Here is a 19,630-nt window from a genome sequence, read left to right on the forward strand (position 1 = left end):
AAGTACAAAAAAAAAAAAAAAAAAAAAAAGAAAGATCTGGGATTAGAAACTCGGATCGAACTACCAATGTTTAGTGACTTTTCCGCTTGATCGTAAGACCTTTTGTTATAAGATGAACAATATATTAAAGAAAATAGAATGTGTTGTAAAAATTAAAGAAAATAGAAGATACAGCACATGTAAGAACAAAAGTGGGCTGAATTATAGATTTACATGTTTGGTGAAGGAGTTAAACTTATCTATACGCCATTATGAAATATTAGGAATGCAGCATAAAAGCATCAATGAAGAAGACACTGGCAATCTAAATCATTGTAATCTAAATGTATAACATTATGAGTGCTGCTATTAATTTCAATTTGCTGAAAAAATTAAAAATGAATTGTATTATAACTCACATGAACTCATTGAATTATAAATTACAACAGTTAAAAATCTTATCAGCGTGATTTAGCGACTATTTTTGTTTGCAAATAATTTCAAATAATTAATTTTACAAATGATTCAGCCTGAAACTAGATTGGAAAATAAGCTGAATGCTGAAGATTAATCTTTACCAAAGTGTTAGAAACATCTTCTGCTAACTAGAGTTATGATGCAAGAATTTATAAAAATTATCATTTAAATATAAATTCTACATATATGAAAACTTGAATACAATGCAACAATATGTGAAAAAGAAATGGATTAAAAGGGAACTGAAAATCCCAAGATGTGAATATAAGGGAGTTCGAATTTTTTCTGTTAATTATGAAGATTCTGCAAATCAATTTATTAATTAAATGTGTATTAGAAATTCAATGTATGCTAAAATACATCAGGTAGAGTAACTGGAAAACAGAATAAATATTTAAATGTTTCTAATATTAAAATATGGAATTTGTACGAAAGTTAAATAACTCTAAAATAACTTCAATGTTTAAAAATGGAAAGCTTAATAAGGTATAAATTTCAGTAATATTAATGTGAATTTAGAACCACTTAAGAAACCCAATTTTTAGATTTAATAAAGAGAATTTTTTTAAATTAAATTATAACTTTTGCATAAAATGGTAAATTTGAAAGTTAAAACCATTCTGCTATCTAAGAAGATTCGTTAATATTTATCTAAACAAGAAAACTTATTTAAGGTGCGCTACAAATCCGATATTTGATAGGTTGATTATGTATCAGTTTTGTGTATGTCATTAATCTATCAAATTTAATATTCAAAACTGATATATATCAGCAGCTAAAATCTGCAACTTGGAAAGTTTTTAATTCTTATAGAGAATAAAAAAAGATCTGGCTCATTATTCTTTTAAGCATCATAAAACTTTAAAATGAGTGTAAAAAAATCATTTTTACTTTAGCATAAGCCAAATTTTAAATTAATATTTGTTTTCTATGCACAATTTTTACAATATCTAAACTAAAACTCAGTGGCGTAATAGCTCTAATGGGCCAAGGCCTTCAGTGTCCGAAATCTGCTTCCTTGACCGTGGGCCCCGGGGTGCGTAAGCATATGCCCTGAACAAGTGGTCAGCTTGGTCGCAGGACCCCCAGTCCCCAAGCAAATTTGGTACTTATTTTATCGGCCCAAGTGATGGAAATCAAGGGATGAAAGCCTGAATCGACTTTGCCCAGCCCGGGAAGCGTAATGGCAAACTGCACATTCAGTTGATCAATGTTAAACGAATTTCGCATGCCGCGCATGCCCAGAAGAAAATTTGGCGCAATTATGGCTTTAGTATCATTTTGAAAGAAGATAAATACGGTGTGTGGTTGATATTCTGTTATCTGGGCGTTCGGAGTTTTCAAACTTGTTAGGTTGTAAGTTGCTTCATTACTTAGAGTGTATTTATCGATTATAAAATAAGCAAATTTTTGTTTAAGAATGATTACAAAATAGGAAACATGATAGGATATTATTAGTTGAATCTTTATTGATGATACTTCTGAGGGATAAAAGCAATTGCGTATTTACCAAACGTTCCATTCCTATATACTTTAACAAATTAAAGAATAAATTCAGTTTAAATTATTGAATTAAAGGCAAGGAAATTATTATAAATAACTGATACTAAATATAACGTTTATGAAAAAAATAAACCAAAATGAAATGAAACAGAAGCAAATGCTTGAGCACAAACAAATTTCGGTAGTATTGCAATTGTAAACAGTCGATAAGACCTACATGATGAACAGGCTTGTGTAGGGTTGCTTATGCCTTAGTCGCCAGCATTTCCTGCCACGCCAACGGCATCCCATTGAGCACGCGCAGTAAGCGAAACTCGTTAACATTGATCAACTCAATGTGCGGCTTGCCATTACGCGCCCAGGAATCGAATCCCGGAACTGTGGTGTTGCTGTGCAATGCGCTAGCTACTGCATTTTACAATATCTAATAAACGAAAATAGAGGCTAGTAGTCTCAATAAAATGTCTCATTAATGGCGATAAATGAATTTTGTAGCACCCATATTTTTGGGAATTCAAGTTCTTAGAAGGAGGGGATAGGCAAACGTCACGCAGTTCGTGAATTAGATAAAAAGGGGGGTCTTCAATTATATTTCGTGCAGTTCGTAATCTACAATCATTATCATCATCATCATCATAAAAAATAATTTTATAAAATCAAAAATATACCTTTGCAGAAAAGTAACACTTTATTCATTTATGCAAATAAACTACAAACAATAAATAAGTGACTAAATAATTATATAAACAAAACAGCGGTTGATTCATTAATTAGCCATTTAATTTTTTCTTTCCATGGGCCTGAGCAAATATTTCCTCCATTATATCTTCACTTTTTGCTTTAGCCAAAATAACCTTCTCTTTATGTTCATCAATAGCAATGACTAAATTATCTTGTTCAATAGTACGCCTTAATCTACTTTTTTAATTTGAAAAGCTCTTTCGCATTCAACTTGCGTTATAGATAGGGTGACTACAAACTTATAAGCAAAAAGACACTGGCGTATGTGTTACTATATAAATTATATTTCAAGAGTAATTTATATGCACACAAGACGCGATTTCTGTGATAATTGCATTTAGCTTTGGGTGAAAGCTCATTAATAAACAGAGCACTCTGACTCAGTATCCGATTGGAAATAATGATTTTAAATTGAATTTCTTAGTATTTCCCATTTACTTACTAGGTCCTGATATTCATCCTTAAGATTATCAGTTGTTACACCTGCATAGTGCCCTAATAATATAAATTAATTAAATAGTCAAAAGACTTTGATGACAATGGCTTCGAAAGGTTTTGGGGATCGAGAAGAGATATGTCTTCCTGCAGCTTCCTATGCCCTTTAAACCTACTTTCCATCGATGAAATGGTGTTATCCATTACCGAATTAAAGACAGTAACATTGACGTTTTTGACAGGGAGATTGAAATTATAGTCAAACAGTTCTTCGTCGTCCATTTGCTTCACTTTACAGCATCTTTTAAAGGTAGTTCTTCTATAATTATATCACAATGCAGCCTTTCTAGTTTATTATTGTAATCAATTACAAACGATTTTGATGCGTTAAATATTAAATCTAATCTAACTACGAGGGCCATCCAGGAAGTAGATTACGTTTCCGTCTGTGTCCGCTAGGGGCGGGGCTAGCGCGGCCATCTTGGGGTCAGAGCGTTGCGCAGCTCAGTCTGCATCTAGCCGTGCTAGTGAGAGGTTCGTGCTGTGCTCCGTTCAGATACTGTGACAGTTTGAAATGTCTGCGTTAATTGAAAATCCCGCGAGCTGCGAGGTCCGCTCAGTAATAAGGTTTCTGACTGCAAAAAACTGTAAACCGATAGAAATCTATCGGCAGCTTCGTGAAGTGTATGGGGACAACATTATCACTGAAGGTGGAGTGCGTCAGTGGGTCATAAGATTTCAAAATGGCCGAACCAATGTTCACGACGAAGATCGAAGTGGGAGACCCAGCATAGTGACCGCCGAACTTCTCGAAAAAGTCGATGGCTAAAGTCCGTGAAAATCGAAATTTCACAATAACGGAACTTTCTTTGAGTTTTCCACAAATTTCGCGAAGTTTGTTGCACGAAATCATCAGCGAAAAGCTTGGTTACCACAAGTTTTGTGCAAGATGGATTCCAAAAATCTTGACAGAGGACCACAAAAATCAGCGAATGGCTGCAGCGTTGAACTTTTTGGACGCTTACCATAAGGATGGTGACTCTTTACTCGATCGCATCGTTACTGGTGACGAAACATGGGTGAAACATGTGAACTGTGAAACGAAATTGCAATCAATGCAGTGGGGGCACACAAGTTCTCCCCAAAAACCCAAGAAATGCATGCAAACAATGTCGGCAAGGAAGATGATGGCGACTGTTTTTTGGGACAGAAAAGGTGTAATTTTGGTGGACTTCCTGGAAAGAGGCACTACAATAAACTCTCAAAGGTATTGCCAAACTCTCCAAAAACTCAGAAGAGCAATTCAAAACAAGCGCAGAGGAATGTTGAGCTCTAAGATCTTGTTGATTCACGACAACGCCCGGCCCCACACGGCAAATGTCACTCGTAAAGTTCTTGAATCTTTTAAGTGGGAGTTGTTTCCTCATCCGCCGTACAGTCCCGACCTGGCACCGAGCGACTTCCACCTATTCCCAGCAATGAAGAAGTGGCTGGCTATGCAGCGTTTTGATGACGACGCACAGCTGCAAGAAGAGGTAACGAAGTGGTTGAAGGCGCAGGCGGCCGAATTTTTCGACGAAGGAATTTCCAAGCTCGTACATCGCTACGATAAATGCCTTAATTTGTATGGTGACTATGTAGAAAAGTAGTATTTGAGTGTGGCTTTCATCTGTATATAATAAAATTTGTTTCCTATACTTTGTTTATTTTTTTATTCCAAAACGTAATCTACTTTCTGAATAGCCCTCGTATTAATCTTAAGTTTCTAGAAATAGCTTGTAACCTTCCCAACCATATTATATGCTAGGATGTAATCTAATTCTTTAGTCTGCAAATATTTCGTTACTGGCTTAGTATGCTGAAATAAGTGTCAAAAATTTCTTTTAGGACGTTCCTTTTCTCGAATTTTCTGTGCACCTCCTTTGGTTTTCGTTTATCCATTCCACATACCTAAAAAGTAATGTAAAAAAATTCAACTGCAGTATTTTTTGTCATCAACTTGCATAATTCACTGACACAGTAAAAATCGCTAGTCTTTTTTAATTGCAGTTATAATGCAATATTTTCAATTTCACAATTAAATTAGAACGTGACTACTGTATTTTCATAAATCTACTTTACGACTGTCAACTATAGGCACTACTCAACCCCTACTCTACAGCCTTCAGCTACCGTATCTCATGTGAGTTTGAGTACAATATGCAGTTCGCACATCCATATCTGTCTCACATACAGAGCTTCTTGACAAGTCATCTGTGTCGATTCATTCGTTCGAGTTTCTTGATCGGACCGACGCCCCTAGACACTACGACTGCCTTATGTGGTTTATTCAATTACACACATTTTTTATATACTTCAGTTAAGATTTATTTCCTCAAACTATTCTAGCTTAATTAACAGATCTCTCAAGACAAGCTGAACAAGGACATAAAAAATTGCAAATTTTGAAAGTAAATATCATAATTTTTTTCGTAACAAGTATAAAACTTTTCCAATATAAGAATAAGAGCTGGAAGACTGTATTAAAAGTCACAGTTCATTATTTGTCAAATTTTCTTTTTTTAAATTTGACACTGCCAAAGCATGAATTTGCTTAAAACACTTCTGTAACTGGAAGCTACTAGCAATGATTGTGAAAACAAAGGCTGGATAAGAACTTTTAAGCCAGGTATCTATGTGTGTGTGTGTGTGTATATATATATATATATATTGATACATTTGGTACTGCTGATTGCAATAAAAAGGAAGGTGCACAACTATATGTAATAGAGCTACATATACAAAATTTTAATGTTCTACAATTAATCATTTTTGAGTTATGTGAGATATATACATATATATATATATATAAGTACATACAGATATCATAAAAAAAGGCACTTTTCAATCAATTTTGGAAATAAGTCTCTTCTGTTCGCATGCACAGACATGAAAGAAAAAAATAAATAAATAAATAAATAAAAACACCCAAATGAATCTGGAAACAGTCAACATGGATATTTCTGTTGAAATATAATACTATAACTATATAACATGGATATTTCTGTTGAAATACTATAACCAACATTTTTCGTAATTACAACACTTCCTTCACTTCATACATGTAACGATATGACATCTATGTAAAGATATGACATCTGTACTGGACTAAAAGAAATAATTTTACTACATTTAAAGGTGTTAATTCCTTTGTTTATTGTTTTCTCTACATTCTTTTGGCAATAACACAAAATAAAAGGTATAAAAAATGTTTTATGTTATAGAATTTTACAGAAATGTATTAAGTAGTAAAAATATATTTTAGCTGCGATAATATTCTTGGTCATATGATTATTATTATTTTGTTGCTTACTGATGAATGTTATAACAGTGCATTAAAACATACTATTATGAAACGATAAAAATTGTGAAAATTAAATAAGAAAGTATGAAGGAAACAGGATTTAACAACTCTCTTTAGAATTTTATATCATGGACCAAGAATGTCGTTTGCCAAAACATACATGCAAGTCTTCTAATCTGCAAAAATAAATCGAGAAAAAATACTGCATACAAATATCACTGAATAAATGAGGAATGGTGCTACTTAGAGCAGACGTTATTTGCATTATAAATTATCGAAAGAAGACTTTTCTCCTATTTTTGCTGCATGCCCACTTTGAGGATATCCACAGGTTGATGAGAGGATTATTAACTTCTTTATCATCATTTTGAAGAGGTATTGTTGATTTTAATAAAAATAAAATTATGTCTTTACTTTTTTAATAATGATAAATTTCTGTCCATTATAAACAAATGTTCTTAATCAACAATACCTAAAAATCTTTTTTTTTTTTTTTTTATCTTTCACATGAAATAATCCATGTTTTTAAAACAATTTTATTACAGCTTCTTAACAGCATTTTGTAAAAAGCGTGTTTTTGTATTTTGAGTGTCACAAACAAAATTGGATTCTGATCTTTTATAATGGTCTTTGATTAAGTGTTCTGGATATTTTCACATTTAATTTTTAATCCTAAGTTATTACACTATACTTTGTCATAATATCATACGGTGTCAATAATATCTCATTTATCAATGTACCTTCCTCATTTTATCAGATTTATTTGCAGATTAAAAAAAAAAAATATTACCCAAGTAATTTACACATGTGATAGTTAGTATATAAGTCTTTTCCCGCGTTTTCCATATTAATCAGGACTTGGTTCTTGTGCCTGTGTACGAGTTTTTTATATTTGACTTATTTATTCAACACAATAAAATTTGATAAATTAAATAATAAAATTAAGCCTCGAATTAAATGCAAGCATATCAAGCAAAACTACAAAGTCATCAAATGCAATGAGTAAATTCATTAAAATTACATGAATTTAGAGACAAAAAATAACACAACACATTATAGCACAATATATATATTATTTATTTCTAACAATTGCACAGGCGCAAATGGAAAAAAAGGCAGAAATGTTACAATACACTGAATTCAATAAGTACCAATTTGCCAAGCTGAATAATGGTCAAATGAAATACGCTATTACAGCAGCTACTACACAAATGTTTTAACATGCACTGACAGAGAGGTAATAATCAACACTAAGAATATACTCTAAAAATATCGAATGGGACACCACAGAGATGATGTGTATTGCTCTTATTTTAGTTTATTAGATGTATAACAAATGCATAGTTTTCAAGATGATAGTTACTGAAAATGTACAAATAAATTACACACGACATTTTATACTTCCTTTTAGCCCATATAAACTGAGATTGTGAATATTTTCAAGTATGAAATTTTAAATATTTGTTACAAAGACTAGACATACATGGGAAGTATCGTAAAATGTTCTCTACCATAAAAAATCAATTTTTAAGACATACAACATCAGGGTAATTTTTAATTTACAAAATAGATCATCAACACTTCTTGACAGCGAAGTCAAATTTAAAGACTATGAAAGACTAAAAATTTTTTCAACAAACAAGTGAAAAATGAAAAAAATTACAAATGTATAGCAAATAAATCACACTATTCTGATTTAAGGCTACAGCAAAACTAATTTCGATTGGAAGCTATATTCTTAGTCTTTTAATTGAAATTTTTTTTAATTTTAACATTTATTATCTAACTTTCATGCTGATCAACATAATATGATGATGACTTAAAAATAAAAATAAAATTTTCACAACCTGAGCATAATACTTAACCGGGCTGTAAAAGTATTTTGCTTTATTTATTTATTTCTCTTGCAATAAAAATACAAAAAGAAAACAGAACACAACATACAATGTTAACAAAAAAAGAAAAGCAAAAAACAATAACCAATATGCAATGGATGAATGAAATAAAATGACATTTTGACATATATTTACAAGAATGATGAAATATGAGGTACTGTGTACTGCTACTCAGATCTTTTTATGGTACTTGATGTTGCTTCAGTATACTCATGATTAGTTTCATTTACGCAAATCTGAACCCTCATAAATAAGAAATAATTTCAGAGGATAAAAGTTAACTCTATCCTATTTTTTTAAGGTTTTAAAAAAGGAAAAGAAAAAAAATCTTCCTCGCATAAAGACAAATATTGTCTAGAGTCTGCCAGAATTTTTTAAAAAAAAAAAAAAAAAAAAAACCCTCCACACACTATATATGATTTTGTAAATTTCAAGATATTCTGAATCAAATCATTCTAAAAAAATGTTTTTAATAAGTGATTTACATAATACTGCTCTTACTTCCTTCTTTTTCAATACTTTAAAGAGTAGAAACTATATTGGGTATGTAGAAAGAGAATTACAGAATAAATTTATCCTATTTATTTATTATTTTTCTGTTTTATTTACCTTTATTATTATTAATATTAATATTAAAACTTCTGACCTTGAATAAACCTTCCTTAGTGAGGAATATATATATTACATAAAAAAGGGATTAGGCAGCAAAGGTAAGATTATTTTGATTAATTTTAAGAGTAAGTGTTACATGATTAATTATATTAAATAGAATATACAAGGTGTGGCTATTAATTTCTAGGACTGCTCTAATAACACCAGAACAGATGATGTGAAAAAAGTAACCTTTTAATATGTTTCAAAGTAATCCCCATCTGCTGTAATACACTTCTGTGCTCGTCTGTTAAGTTGTGGAAACAACTTTTAAAGTCCTCTTTCGGAAGACTCTTTAATGTTGACCTCACATTCTTCTTGATGTCTTCAACATCCACAAAGACATCCTTTGATCACAGTTTTGAGTTTGGGAATGTTCAATCGTACTCTCCTGACTTAATCCCTGCAGACTTCTTTTTGTTTAGCAAACTCAAAACTGTGATCAAAACGCTTTGTGGATGTTGAAGACATCAAGAAGAACGTGACGTCGACATTGAAGAGCCTTCTGAAAAAGGACTTTAAAAGTTGTTTCCACAACTTATATACAGTCGAGCACAAAAGTATGTTACGACCAATGGGGAATTACTTCTTAACATATTAAAAGGTTACGTTTTTCACATCATCTGTTCTGGTGTTATTAGAGCAGTCCTGAAAATTAATAGCCACATCTTGTATATATATATCACTTACATGCTTTAAAGTTACATATGCAATTTTGTTCACACAAACCAGATGATAATCTTTTTCCCATCAGTGTGGTATCAAAAATAAAAATGTAACAACAAAGACATTAAAACTCAGTAAAATATTACCACTTATTCAAGTACACCATTCATTTGCAAACAGAAACTTACAAATGGCATGCACATGTCCCTAACTCTTTATGATTTTTTTTTTTTTTTTTTTTAAATTTTTTTCCTTTCAGAATAATTTATAAAAGTTATAAACAAATATAAAATTTAAAAACAATAATTATGCTGTACAATATATATATTAAATACAACTGTACAGGACATTAAGAATATATTTGCAGAAATTTTTTTATAAAAAAAAGTATATTTGTAGCATTCCATTCAAAGACGGCATACAGTAATTTGATTCACGATGATATTTTAATAAGATCTTATCTACAAATACATTTTTACAAGTGGAATTCTTTGAAAAAGTAAATAAATAAACCATCAAGACAAAAATTTTGTACCACAAATATTAGGTGTAACAGTGTTGATGTTATATAAAAGTATTAAAATAATTTTCTCTGTCATCAAAGGGTTTGCATGATTTTCCACCTCAGGAAAGAACTGGTCTACTTAAGCAACAATGTGGCATAATTTCTCATCTCATAACACAGCTGCTCAAATGAATTTAGTTCTTTAGATGTTTCTTTAGATTTTCTAATAAAAAGAACAAATTTAAAAAAACGACCAGCATTATAACAAAAATAATCAAGGGTAAGGCAAATTTTGCTCTAGATACAGAAAAGAAAATTAAATATTGTATTATATATAAAAGCAGAAATGTAAAAGTGCTTTTGTTTTCATAAAACTTCCTTTATTATTAATTTTGTATTTTAATTTCCTATCTATTAATCAAAAAGATTATTTTGAAAAATGTAAATACATCTGTAAAATGGGCAGATTTTTAGAAAATATTACAAATGATTTCCTAATATATGGAGATGAGTTGTACAACTGAATTTTACTTTATTAAAAGTAGGATAACTGATCTTAAAAGTATTAACTGACATCTTAATGGATATGCACATAACAATAGAAAACTGAAACATGAAATATTTTAGAACAGAAGAAATAGCATTTGGAATTTTAAAATAATGGAAAACGTGATATCCAAAAAAGAAAGAGTGTTGATTATGCAGTCAGTAAACAAAGGTGTGCTTTTAATATAAAATTTCACTAAAGAAACTCTTTAAGATCAACAATTCATATATGCAGCTCTCTATATATTCATTAAATGGTCAATATATGTACAGAATCAGCAATTTATGCTGAAAAAGAATCTGTCTTGCATATACAGTAAATATACTATGACTAAAAACTGAATCAGATTACTAAAAAAGTTATAAAAAACTATATACACTATATCAATACTGCATAGCAAATGTTGCTGTGAGCAAACAATTTCAGTGTAGCAAGTACACACTATATATCACACTACAATCTCAACAAGCTATGCACTTAAGGAAAGATTGTTTCACATTATAAAGTGGCATGAAATAAAAGTCTGATTTCTAAAGAAAAGTAAATATATTTTGCATCATGGTTCACTCATAAAAAGGAAAACCTTTGTGATGGGTGAGTGAAAAAAGTTTTTCTTTTTACAAAATTTAATTTGTTGAAACATATATGATACACTAGTAGACAGAGTATATTATTATTCAGACTTTTTTAACATGCTTAAAAAATTTAAATATTGATTTTACAATCTTCCTCTTACAGGCTGAAACTATTTTCATACTAATCACTTTGAAACAGGATGTGTACATCTTAAGATTAATATGTAAGGAAATAGAGCTTGCAGCCACATTTTCTGGACAGACTATCAGATGAAATTTTAGAAATTTAGGACAAGATCTGCATTGCTAATTACTGCTTTAGCTAAAACAACAGCACTTAAAAATTAAAGTTCGCCATGTGTTAAATAATGCACAATAATGCTGTTATGCATGTTTAATAATGTAAAAATTACACTGATGTAAGAGTTTTCTTAGAAGATTTTCCGGTTTTTTTTCAGCCAGGAGCCATGACTGCCTCAGCTGGAATCCAAGCACAGATGAAATCCATGAAAGCTATATCAATGTAAATTTTACATCATTTGCAGCAAATGCATTAAGTTTACATAATATAATTATTTTAAAGTTGATTACTGTCCAACTTAATGAAAGAGTGGCTCAAAACTGTATGGACTCGTTGTCAATCAGATGCTCTTCTACAGTGGGTACAAAAAGTATTTGCACACATACATTTTTGTTCACAATTTATAAGAAAATGCATTAAGAAATACAAAAATTGGCATTTAAAAAAACAGAATAAGCTTATTCATTTAAATTTATTACAAAAATACAATATTAATAAAAAACATTTTTTGGAACAATATTAAAATATCTTATGCCAAAAAAGTATTTGCACACTCACCTCAACTTTAGCAAATTTGCATTTTTATGCTATTATTTGACAGTCATCCCGCAGTAAATAACATACGTAAGACGACTATAAAAGGAGGTGTTTTTGAAACGTTATCAGTTGATTGTCGATTTCAAATTGTAATGGCACCTAAGAAATCTGAATTGCCGATTTAGTTGCGAGAAAAAAATTTTTTCTCTACGTGAAAATGGCCTAAGTTATCGAGAAATAGATAAAAAAAAAGTAAATGTTTGCTTCTCTACTGTTCGGTTACTACTGTTATAAAACGTCATAAAGAAAGAGGATCTACATCAAATAACTTGCGCTCTGGACGCCCAAAGAAACTTTCACTGTAAATTAAGCGAAAAATCATAAGAGAAGCATCAAAAAATTCATTTATTAGTGCAATTACTTTAGCCAATGATGTCACTTCAACATCTGGAGTTCAAATCTGTGCCCAAAGTGTTCGAAATGTCCTGCACAATGCACACATTTATGGGAGATCTCCAAGGTAAAAACTTCTCATAATTGAACGAAATAGACTGAAGACTTGAATTCGCTAAGAAATATATCAATAAGCCAATTGATTTCTGGAAAAACGTCATATTCTCCGACAAGAGTAATTTCAATATCTTTAAAATCAGATGGCAGGAAATTAGTTTGGAGAAAACCTTGTAATGCTTTTCATACCAAAAATATGTTACCTACAGTTAAACATGGAGGAGGTTCTGTTATGATTTGGGGGTGTATGACTAGCAAAGGAGTCTGTAATTTGTGTTTCATTGATGGGAATATGACAGCTCGAACCTATATTGATGTGTTGCGAGATAACTTGCCACAAAGTGCAATAAAATTGAGTATCAGTAATTTGTACTATTTTCAGCAAGACAATGATCCCAAGCACACTGCCGGTATAACATGTATGTGGTTGCTTTATAATGTACCCAGAAAACTTGCCACTCCACCCCAATCATCAGACTCAAATCCTTTGGAAAATTTGTGGAATTCTTTGGATTTAAAAATAAGAAAAAGGAAGATTTCAAGCAAATCTGCCTTTAAACAAGCCCTTATTGAAGAGTGATCGAATACTGACCTTACTATTACAGAAAATTTAATTAAATCAATGCCAGCAAGAATACAAGCAGTAATAGATACTAAAGGAATGCATACTAAATATTAGTTATTTGAAATTTGCTTATATATTTTATTTCTTTTGCAGTCATGCAGGTGTGCAAATACTTTTTTGACACGAGGTATTTAATTTTTATAACAAAAAAGCATTGTTATTTATATTATTGTAATTTTTCTGTTTGTTTTGGATGATTCAACTTATTCTGATTTGGCAATACCAATTCTTTTATTTGTTAATGCTTCTTTTTATGAAATGCAAACAAGAATGTAGGTGTGCAAATACTTTTTTTACCCACAGTACATAAGAAATCAGTACTAGTGTCGAGCAGCTTCGGTGCATGTTTCATGGAAGATGTAAAAAACAAAGTAACAAAACAAATACCATTCTTGTCATAATTCCAGGACTTACATCATTTCTGCAAACACTGAGTATATCAGTGAATAAATTATTCAAAGACTACCTTAGAAAGCTTTAAAATAAGGATGTCCACGAAATTGCACAATTCTACTAGAACTGGAAAAATCCAGAGACTTCCATTGGATTGATTTGAACTTATATTTCAGATACATGGGCTCTGATTATTAATAAAAAAGCAATAATAATAAAGTTCCAAGAAAACAGGGATAACTAATGCACTTCATGGTTTTGAAGACAAATGCATGAGGGAAAACAGACTGAATGCTAAGATGGCGACGACTACTTGCAAGTTCTAGCAGATGACACAGACAACAGTTCCAACAGCATTGAATGATTTCAGGCCTATGCAGCAGCACTGGTCAACAATAAAAGCAATTCAAGACATATGGAAGTAGAAATGAAGATCTGTAACATTAATATTACTAGGTATTCTTATAGAAATGTAAGTTTCTTCTAAATAAATAATACTGTTGTAGTTACTAGTAGTTTATTCATAAATAATTTTAATTTGCTATGTTCCTACTGTAACCATATAATTCAGAAATTAAATTATTCAGATAAATTTTCCTTTTTGATTTTTGTAGGATAAAATTATACCCCCCCTCCAAAAAAAAAATGGAGCTGAAATTAAGCAAGCATACACAATATATAGTATTTAATTAAATATTCTTCAATTTTTTTATATCACTCTTTTTATATGTATATATTACATGCATGTTAGTTTTTTAGTAGTATTTCTAATAATATTTACCTGAAAACCTTTCGCATAAAACTATACTAAATTGTTTCATAAAAGAGTAATTTATGTTTCTTAAAATGATTTTAGAAAAGCGAAAGGTATGCTTACAATAATTTCAGTTAGAAAAACATTAAACTAACTATTTGCACATCATGATAACTAAATGTTGATCAAGGAAAATCATACAACCTATAATTATTTTACACAGAATTAGTTTTTAAAAAATCCTTCATGTATGGCACTACACAGAATCTTGTCACTGGCTAAAAGGCAGCTCATGTTCCATCATACTCTTTTAGAAGCCTGCCAATTTCTAAATATTTTAATGCACTAAAGGAGAAATATTATTTTTAAAAAGAAACTAATATTTCAGGTAACGTTATAACAAAATAACATATAATAATAATAATAACAATATCAACAACAGATTGACTTATGTATAACTGATAATGTATAAATAAATCTCATTAGCAAGTAAAAATAAAATCCAATTAAAATTGATAAAATATCTGATTCAGTTTGCAGTCAAATTCACGACAGATCTTATTGTTCATACATTACAATAATATTTCTTTACAAAAAATTACAATAAAAGCATTTTCTTGCTTGTAAAATGTGATATTAGGAGCAGCTTTGCCCATCTTCTGATTGTACAGCAGGATTTGTAACTGCAGCTCCTATACAAATATTAACATATGAAATAATTAATATATGAATATTAATATATAAAAATAATTTAAAACACAGTAAAAATACAAATAAATCTCACAATCCTATTCAAACACTGAACAAATTATTTACAGCTTATTAACTGGACTGAAAGTTTCAACACTGTACTATTATTTTATAACAGCCCATGTAAAAATCAGAACTAAGAATCAGTCTATCAGTTCAAAATTAATTGTAGTCAAAAAGCAATAATAAACTAAAAAACAAATTATTTTAAACCTTCTAAAGATTTAGTCATTTTACAAATGTATCAAGTCTCTGACATACTTAAATGAATAAATAAAATAAACTATTTAGAAATTAATTACCATTTTACAATGACTCGATTTATGATTATTCTGCTCTATGCTTTTTAGGTTAGAAATTAAGAAAAAAATAGAGAACGTTTTATTTAAAGATAAATTTCTTTGGAAATATTCTCCTAATGTAATGATGGAGAGTAAATGAAATTTCTAAGTTAGCTGGACAGGTTGGACTGAACACAGTCACTGAAGATTACATAAATCTTACAATTAACACGAGCAAAGCAAAGTCCTTCCAACTTAAGAGTTGAATAAAATAGTAAGAACACATTTATGTCTCTAAAGAAACAGAAAGAGCTATAGAACATGAACCAGATAAAATAAAGTTCTGAAAACAGAAAAATTTCCTTAGGTCTATTAAATCTACAATGAAACAATATGACAAACTGAGAATAAAATAACTTCCATAGGGTAATCTACCTGAAGCATTAGTTCTCCATTATCAAATATTTATGGACAAAACATATTAATAACAACAAAGGTACAGCAAAGGACTTCTGATTCCTCTTTAAATAGGACAGCCACAGCCCCATATCACACTATTTCTTAACTACCCAGATAATCAGATAGATGACTTCAAATCTGGCCTTTCATTAATAATTTACCCTGAGCTAAGTCCATATAAAGTTGCATTCAATATATAAAGTTGCATTCATAAACTGTAGTCCATGTTCAATACAGATATAAAAATAATATGTTATTAACTGCCATTAATTGAAAATTAAAGTCTTTTGTGCTAACCGAGATCAACCGGATGTAATTACACACAGTTTTTTTTTTCTAATTATGTGAAATACATTTTTTGTTTACATTAATAATAGGCTTTACACAAATTCAATTTATACCACATTAGAAATGCAGTACCAGTATACGATGACGACTGTCTGTGTCTGGAGATTTCTGTATTATATTATGGACATTCCTTTTTTTTTTTTTTTTTTTTTTTTTGTTTATGGGTCAAATTTTTTGCCAATCAATATTAGAATAAATTTTTAGAAGTGTCAAAAGCATTATGTATTGTATATATATGTGTGTGTGTATGTATGTATGTATGTATGTATGTATGTACAGTATTAAAGTCCAAGATCATGAACCGTTGAAATTTGACAGTTTCAGATTTTGGAAATTTTTAGATTTTAGATCATCAGTTTGAATACAGTAAAATAACATGACAATACTGGAGCTTCACTTAATGTTTAGCAGGGTGTTTGTAATGCAATTTCAAAAACCCTAAAAACTGGCTGGAAGTAAAAAACCTAACATAATTTCAAATAATTCAGAATATTATGTATGTGACACACATACATGCAATTTTCAAACAATTTTGTTTCTGAAGCAAATAGTATATTTTTTAATTTATTAAATGTTAATTTATGTTAAGCTACATTCACAAAGTTATTTATCTTTATGGTTTCCCAACACTTTTTTTAAAATAAATATTACATCCAACTTGCCATTTTTTTGGAGGGTGAGGGTGACTAAGATAACAGAATTGTTGCATTTATATTTCCTTTACTAACACTTGAAAGTTCAGTACGATCAGTATGTCATTTTGATATAGACAATTTTTTCAGTTAGTTCCTCAAATATTAGATTAGAACCTGCAGTATGCAAATTAACAAGAGCTGGAGAAACTGCTAGTTAGAACAGAACTATTTATAGAATGTAAAGAGCTTCTTGGTTAGCATTCAATAAATTATCCCTAAAAATCTCTATGAAGAGGACTCTAAAGGAGATTTTCTGATCCAAAAATTTCAGGTGTTTTTTTTTTTTTTTTTTTTTTTTAAATGAGAATAAATAATATTTCACAGCATCTAAGCTGTCAGTGTTCAAAGATGTTCTACATTCTGTCATATCACCCACATAATTAAATGCATTTTTAGCAGTGGATCCATGGAAGCAGATTAAAAGAAATTTAATTAAATTTGTTAATACAGTAGAAGTCCAGAAATCCACAAAGCTTGGGACCAGAGGGTGTGCGGATTTTAGGATTTTGCGACTTTCAGGACAGAAAAGATAAATCATAATACTCAGACTAAAAGTGCAAAATAAATAAGGCGTATTTAGATATATTTTGCGGTTTAAATTATCATATACATTATTGCAATAACTTATTATATGCATTAAATTATTGTTATATATATAAATTGATTATATTATTATACATACACAGCATCGAGGTTTGCCGATTTCACCTCATGCGAAGATTTCCGGTTTCGGATTCCAGTGTTAGAATCACTGTTGCTGTAAAATTTCAACAGCTTTCCTTTATTTTTACGTATATCATACACAATCGTATCACAATTCCATACGATTCTGCTATAAAATGCGCCTACCTCCATCTTTTGCAGAATTTGCATTTTTTGCATTACCGTCAATGCAACGTGTTTACGTTTTTCAACCTTGCAAGCAGTAAAATCATGAGTGTGTTTCTTATCTGTAATTGTATTAAAAAGGGCTGAAATTTAAAATATTCTTAATTTATCCACAAAATATCAGGATGAAAAAAAAAAGACAGCACTAAATAATCTTGTGAAATAACAAAGCTTAGAAAATACAACAACATGAATCGTGAACTTGAAAGAAGAGTTGAGTGAATCGCCTGCTTTCTTACCTCGATGCAGAGATTAGAAGAGAAAAAACTTTTATCATGATGTCAATAATTGGGTATTGCCATTATGACTCATTATTATTTGGTAATTATGATGTCTTTATTCGGTAAGTATTATTTCTTCGATATTTCATACTCAATACTGCCGTTTCCGGAACCTATAAACTGAATGTTTATATTTTGAGAGGCAACGTGAATTTCAGGAGTTGGCGGATTTTCGGCATTTGACTGTACTAGGTATTTATTTCTGTTTTCATTCTCCTTTTAACTTTAATACTTCAACCCAAAAGTTTAAAGCCTTGTTTTTTTTTTTTTTTTTTTTTGTGTGTGTGTGACAACTGTTTGATATTTCCTAACTTCCTGGTCTAGACTTTTCTTCTTCAAAAATTACATTTAGCAAATCATCTGCTAATTTCATCATAGCTATGAAAGTAGTTTGTTTCACAACACAAATAGGATTCATGCCTTTAAATCCGATGAAGAGAGAGAGTTCTTTATCGAAAACTTATCTTCCTCGCATAATCAGCACATTCTACACGTATCTATTTCAAAATACATTAATGTTTTTAATGGATTAACTTTATAAAAATTTCCAATAATTCGTGCTGCCTCTATATTAATGAAATTAATCTTGAAGATAACTGAGGATTCAGGTTACCTGTCCATACAATGAACACAGTGCATATGATTTGCAGTACAATACATAATGAAAATTACATGTACTTGCCATTTCCCCAAATCCAGAATTTCCTGATTTGGGAAAGTAAAAAATTCCGAATTCTGACCATATGCGGACCACAATCAACCCTGGTTTAAGTCAGATGGAAAAATGTTAACCTCTTCACAATCATTCAAGGGCCATTCATGATTTAATTCAAGTCCCCGTTAAACACATTTAACAATTTACATTCAAGTTACTTTAAAACACAATTTTTGGAATTAAACTTCCTACATATGGGTTCACTCTTTTTAGATACTTCTACTAAATTTATATTAGGAGATAATATAATCAATATTTCTTTAGTAAATAAATTATTATTATCTTACTTTGCAGCTATTATGCAAGTATTAGAAAAATTTGTTTTCGAACTAAATGAATTTTAAGATCATACAACATTTGATATGCTAAATAGCAGCTATTAGTGCTATTTCTCTCTTTCTTAATGCACTCACTCTATATATTATCTCCACTTTTTAGTTTTATTTTAAAGTTTTTCTACAAAAACTTTAATTAAACTTCCTACCTCTGGGTTCACTCTTTTTAGATACTTCTACTAAAATTAATATTAGCGAGATAATATAATCGATATTTTGTTAGTAAATAAATTATTATTATCTTACATTGCAGCTATTGTGCAAGTATTAGAATAACTTGTTTTCGAACTAAGTGAATTTTAAGTTCATACATTATATAGATAAAGAAAATAAGCATAAAAAAAAAAATGGACTTTAAAGGTAAAGACCCAGTGCTCTGCCATGAGTATTTAATTATTAATTATGTATTTTTGATTATCCCGTAGCAAATGAATAGCAAAA

General features: G+C 30.1%; 1 protein-coding gene across 1 annotated transcript in view; it reads right to left on the reverse strand.

Annotated features, from left to right (window-relative positions):
- Positions 1-7,531: 7,531 nt before the first annotated feature.
- LOC118198171 (uncharacterized) overlaps positions 7,532-19,630 on the reverse strand; it is a 112,469-nt gene continuing 100,370 nt past the window's right edge. Inside the window, exon 21 of the mRNA XM_085811965.1 lies at positions 7,532-15,129. Coding sequence (XP_085668091.1) covers positions 15,074-15,129 — 56 coding nt within the window. The 3' untranslated portion in view covers positions 7,532-15,073. The remainder of the gene's footprint in view (positions 15,130-19,630) is intronic.

This window comes from Stegodyphus dumicola, chromosome 2 (assembly GCF_044657685.1).
Source record: "Stegodyphus dumicola isolate Sdum_Otavi_A_Nest chromosome 2, ASM4465768v1".
In the NCBI taxonomy this organism is placed as follows: domain Eukaryota; kingdom Metazoa; phylum Arthropoda; class Arachnida; order Araneae; family Eresidae; genus Stegodyphus; species Stegodyphus dumicola.